This window comes from Astatotilapia calliptera, chromosome 23 (assembly GCF_964374335.1).
Source record: "Astatotilapia calliptera chromosome 23, fAstCal68.1, whole genome shotgun sequence".
Taxonomy (NCBI): Eukaryota; Metazoa; Chordata; class Actinopteri; order Cichliformes; family Cichlidae; genus Astatotilapia; species Astatotilapia calliptera.
Genome location: NC_137443.1, coordinates 38,549,506 through 38,555,033, shown reverse-complemented (window position 1 = coordinate 38,555,033; position 5,528 = coordinate 38,549,506). Strand labels below are relative to the sequence as shown.

Sequence of the window (5,528 nt, the reverse complement as noted above, 5' to 3'; positions counted from 1 at the left end):
TCTGCTTGTCATCCAGCAGCCTCTCACCCTATCATCCGCCCATTCATTATCTCAAACCGTAAATAGCATTTAAAATTATTTAATATTCACTTTACAGAGTGCCATGGCAACAGCTGTTTCTCCAGTGGCATTAAAATTGCCTCTCCTCTGAAGTCACAAGCCTGACTCTGGAAACACAAACACCTGTGGAGAATCGTGCTACATGGGCTCCACCTAGTGGTACAAAATGGGAACTCAAAGAGCACGACAACTCTGACACTGCCAAGATAGACTTACGATCAACTTATTGGTCAATTAATTCTATAATGGCCTATCTTTGAGAAACTGTTTCCAATCAACTTTACAAACTGAACAATACAAATCAACTCTCGGAGCCTACAAGCCACAGCCTATGATCCATTTCAGATAAAACTGTGGGCATAGAAACAGAGAGGTTGGGGGGGGGGGAACCCCCAAAACAAAACAAAAAAAACCAAAAGAAACAAAAAAACAAAACACACCACACTTAGAAACTTTAGAGTTACTACATGAAAACAGCACTGTCCTCAGATCGTCTAGGTTCACAGTGCTTGGCATGCATGCAAAGCACTCGCACAAAACAAAGACACATGAGTGCAGTTTAAAGAACGTCTTTAATTAAATTAGGAGTCTTATCAAAATTGTTCAAGTTTTCAGGACAAACAACAGTGCAATCATTGACAGATGAGTATCTGTACACACAAGATAGATTACTATAGTCTAAGACAAAGGCCACAGCTTCAAGTAATGTAAACAGTAACAAGAACATATATACACTACCCTGCAAAAACAACAAGCAGGGGAAATTTCATACTTTTTATATTTCAGCCCTCGACACAGATGAAACTATATGTCTAAAAGTATACAAACATTTTAACAGTAAGCACCAAGTGGATGTAAATGCTCCTTCTCCATTTTCATATAGGCTGGTAATGTATGAACAAACTGTTACATTAATTAATACTCTGCCATTGTGCAGTGCAACAACTCTTAAAATAACACTTTCCACATGCTGTTAAAATGCCATTTTCAGCCATTTAGGAAGTATTATTTATTACCCTTTGAAACCGGCATTATTCATTTTGTTCATTTTGCACTTGCCACCGTGCCCTTTGGAAGAACATTGTAGTGGTTTAACACAAACACTAATGTGTTCAATGTTTCTGGCCCATCACCACACATAAAGCACTTTTTTTTTTTTTGGTCATCCACAGTTTGCACTCTTTTGCCGGTTTCTCCTTTCATTTTGTATCCATGGATGAGTCATCGAGACATTCCATTATCCTCTGCAACTCCTGTATGCAGGGAACAATTGACTGGCTATACAGCTGAGCCATCTTCATTCTAGAGACAAAAAGATTAGAGCCATCTGTTAGGGTTGATTGAAAAACATCTAGTCACACTTGCACTAATAACTCCCTGTTATATATTATTTTTTGCTCTTAAATAATCTTAAATCTATAAATAAAAGCTTTTTTGCACCAAGTTTATTTAGAGTCTACACAGTGCCAACAGAACATTAGCAAATGTTAGCAACAACCTCAGAACACAAAGTGAAGCTCAATTCACTTTAGCTGCTAAAATGACTGACAGGCGCATGGAAGAAAGTGGAGAGGCAAACACATTCGTGATCTGTGAATCGGTGTTGAAAGGTGTGTAAACTTGCACTCAACAGGTGACAGACTTCAGTAGGATGTCCATGATGCTTTGCTTAAACTTGATATTCAAGTCAATAGTTTGTTGCCAGCCCATCAGCAGAGAGGTTGCGGAAAGCCGTTGGTGTATATAAACACCACCCACATGCATGTACAAGTATTATGTTCTAACCAAACTGAGGTGTTTATAGTGCAATCCTCTGCCTAAACCTCACTACAAGGAAGGGGGCGGGTGGGTGCCGTGGCATCCCGCATCAGAGCAAAATGAGTGTTACCTTCTGAGCAGCTCGCGTCCTCTGTTGGGTTCGGGGGAATAGTGCTGGAGAGCGGTGAGGCTGTGAGCCACCAGGATGCTGTAACACTGCTCTCGAAGGGCGTTGTGGCTCGCAGTGTCCCACTGCGGCAGCTCACTGGTGTAACGCCACGCCATCAGTGAGTGCTCCAACACGGCGTCCCAATCTTTGTTCCTCAGCAGAACTTGGCCCCACTCCTGACACGAAACCTGAGGTGGAAGACGAGGAGGTGTTTAATGTGACATAAATTTACTTAAGAATAGCAAAAGGAGATCTCCACTGGACACAAATAGCAGCCTTAAAGAACCTACTTTTAAAGGCCTAAAAACACAACTGTGCATGACAAAGACTCACTTTGAATGCCACCAGGTGAGGGTATGCCTTTCTGTAACAGTGAGCGTCCCTGTTGGATCCAAACCGTGAGTAAGGTATGGACCTGTAAACATTGGCCTTCTTTAGCTGCAGGTCTTCCTGTAGATACTTCAGGTCTGATGCCATGACCCTGGGCTCTTGGCTCTAGGGTACAACAGGAATGCACGCCTTGTTAAATTATGTCAATCGCAGCGTTTCTTCAAAAACACTGCCGCATTAGCTTTACTATAAGCTCAATTGTCCACTGATGAATACCTGTTCGACCAAGATGAGGGATCTAATGAGCTGCACAAGCTGCTGTTTGGAGAGCGGTGTGTGGTGCTCATCCATCTTCTCACACTGCTCCTCTAGCCTTCCTCTCCACGCGCCACCAACTGCCAAGTCCACTGCAAAACCAGGGAACACCAAGCAAAGTTAGCCCTTAACTCCCTTTCTAATATCAAGCGCGTTTTGTTTTTTGCCATGTAGCTTCCAATAAGGTCAGATCACAAAATCAACCGCATATCAGCTCAGCAAGTATAGCTACAATTAACTTAAGGTTAACAGCGTAACTTACATGACTGCATACGCTTTGTGCTTGCGGCTGTGTTTCTTCCTCTTGGAAGTGGGGACGGGGTCGGGACCATACGTGAACTTAATATTTCCAAGTAGGACCTCCTCATTCGAGCTGTAAAGAATTTAATATTTTTAAAAGTTGCATTGTTAAAATATTTAACATAATTTTACACTCACAGCATGATACGAAACTACCAGAAATACTTTTAATTGTTTTTTCAAATTTGGCGCTGTTATCGACATGTAGTGGGCGCGAGCGCCTCGATAGCTCGAGCAGGGTGGCGCCTCTCTCCAAACAACAAGTTACACATGTTAAATGAAAAGCTAAAAACTCACCGGCAATTTTGGGCTGTGGAGCAGGTATTTCCGCCAAGGCCCGTCGTGGCTGGCACACAGCTGCCATTGCGACTTAACTTACGGTTTATAACACTCGGGGCTTACAACCTGCTTCGGCCTGGGGCGCTTCTGTTAGCCGAAATTTAAACCCCACGGAGTGGCGAACAATAACTTCTCCACGCTGGTAGCAGTTTAAACTCGGCAGCCACGAGCTTGTTCCGAAGACGTCCTCGCAGTTCTTTGAGCTCTGCCTGAGTTTAACTTGCTACACAAAAAGTCCTCCTGTCAGGTAAACCTGCTGAAACGGTGACAAAAAGACGCTTGTAACTTTTGGTTCTTTCACTTGCACACTAGTACAATGCTGATTGTGAAGCGCGCGACACGAGTTACCGCGCGGGCGTGGTTTGTGGGATTCGCTGACCTGATTGGTTAGACGTCACGACATGCTCAGAACAGGCGCCCAGTATGCAAATTAAACATACTTCTCCGTCCTGCACGTACTCTTCTCTACTTCTCTTTGGCTCTTGGGGAAAACATCACGTGAACGAACAGCCAGCTGTGGCTGAACCCAGAGCCCTTTAGGTAGTAAACTGCATGGCTTGAGACCCGCGTGCATGATACATCTCTGCCATGGACGGAGAGAGGAAGTGCAGTACATATAGCATATGTGAGGCAATGCTTACTTGTAGGCCTGTAAGAATCTTGCAGATTCGAACATTTGATATGGGGATAGTTTTGCATGGCGACCCCGAACTTCCATTTGGTTATTATTATTATTGGTATTTTTAAATGTCATATCTCTTCTCTTACACACAGACATAGGGTTACAGAGACTATAGTACAAACAAAATAGGGTTTTTAAGGCTGACATCAATGCCGATATTTGGTGATTTAAAAATTGGATACTCCCATATATTGGCCGATTTTCTTTTTCTTTCCAATACACAAAACACAAGTAGATTTCCCGACTGTTCTTTATCTGTAGTTATTTACATACTGATCGCCTGGTTGTTGTTTTTGTAGTATTACAAACTTGTATTACCAACTAGGAAGTTGCAGAGTGACCTCTGGTGGACAAACTATGCAACAATTGGGGTCAACGCTCACCATAAGTTTGACGGGTGTATCTCCTGTCTCTTCTTTACTTTTTAATTTCCATTTATGGGTCAGTACCGATAACACCAGCTGCTGCTATGGGGTTCTAATAGAGACACTTGGTTAGCAGAGGTCTCTTCATTTAGGATTGTGTATGATTGTCAGAAGTAGTTAGATACTTAATTTCTTACCTTACAGTTACAGTTACAAATCGCCAGATTTGTAGTTTTAAAACTAGCTAAACTATACTTGGATATCTTTTCATTTTAATGCTACTAGGCTGCTTTTGACCAAAGTCAAAGTGGACTAGAAGGATACTGCAGGCACATTAACCTGGGTTCTCTGCTGGAAGGTCCGTCTGTCTCAGCAGGATGACACTATCTCTCCTCTTCTCCCGAGTTGATTCTATTCATCTGGATGTAGTGTTTTCAGTGGGAGAAACGTTTCGTCACTCATCCAAGTGACTTCGTCAGTCTCAGCTGACTGCAGGTTTCCCCAATCTTATAAACAGTACATTTGCATAATGACTGAAACTAGCACCACTGAAGGAACAATGGGCAAATTCTCATGACCATTGATAAACAACCACTGATCAAAGCCCACTGATCAAAGCCCACTGATCAATGGCCATGAATACCATTCACAGAGAGTGGGGGAATTGCTGCAATCACAGCATTGCAAGATGGCAAAAGATGTACTCTTAAGCCCCCTCCTCGATTCAGAGATGGTCTTTCCCTTTTCACGTAAATGGCCTCCTTGACTCCCTGCTCAAACCAGCGTTCCTACCTGGAACAGAATCAACTTTTGGAGATTTACTTACCTGGATGATTGAGCATGCATTAAGATAACACTCCTCTTCTTCTTTTGGCTCCTCCCCTTAAGGGTAAACACAGCAAGCCATCTGCATCCATTCACCCTATCCCTAGCATCCTCTCCTGTCTGTACCAGTTGATTGTTGATGCATGTATGTCAAATTACCTGTAATATATAGCAATGTGCTTTAACACCCAATCCATACCTCCTCAACTGATATAAAGACTGAAATATTACTGTGAAAAGACAACTTAAAATTTCCACTGTGTGAGAGAAATATCAGGAAAATGAGTAGTTTTACACTAGACATTAGTTTAAATAGATTCACATTTCACTGTCAGTTTAAAAAGGGGGGTATTTTAATATATCCCCCAATAAATCGCATGTAAAC

General features: G+C 42.4%; 1 protein-coding gene across 1 annotated transcript; it reads right to left on the bottom strand.

Annotated features, from left to right (window-relative positions):
- Positions 1 to 613: 613 nt before the first annotated feature.
- On the bottom strand, positions 614 to 3,607 carry LOC113016316 (uncharacterized). The gene is made up of 6 exons (XM_026159058.2): positions 3,230 to 3,607; positions 2,895 to 3,005; positions 2,594 to 2,724; positions 2,321 to 2,482; positions 1,949 to 2,175; positions 614 to 1,362 (listed from the first exon to the last, which is right to left on the bottom strand). The coding sequence occupies exons 1-6, from the start codon at positions 3,294 to 3,296 to the stop codon at positions 1,260 to 1,262; spliced, it is 801 nt and encodes a 266-aa protein (XP_026014843.1). The 5' UTR covers positions 3,297 to 3,607; the 3' UTR covers positions 614 to 1,259.
- Between the last annotated feature and the right edge of the window lie 1,921 nt (positions 3,608 to 5,528).

What these genes read in the sequence shown, in the direction of transcription:
- LOC113016316 (XM_026159058.2), bottom strand. Translation starts at nt 3,296, where the DNA reads ATGGCAGCTGTGTGCCAGCCACGACGGGCCTTGGCGGAAATACCTGCT. An exon ending in CACAAAGCGTATGCAGTCAT is followed by an intron (nt 2,725 to 2,894) that starts GTAAGTTACGCT and finishes CTGGTTTTGCAG; the next exon opens with TGGACTTGGCAGTTGGTGGC. An exon ending in CTCACCTGGTGGCATTCAAA is followed by an intron (nt 2,176 to 2,320) that starts GTGAGTCTTTGT and finishes CTTCCACCTCAG; the next exon opens with GTTTCGTGTCAGGAGTGGGG.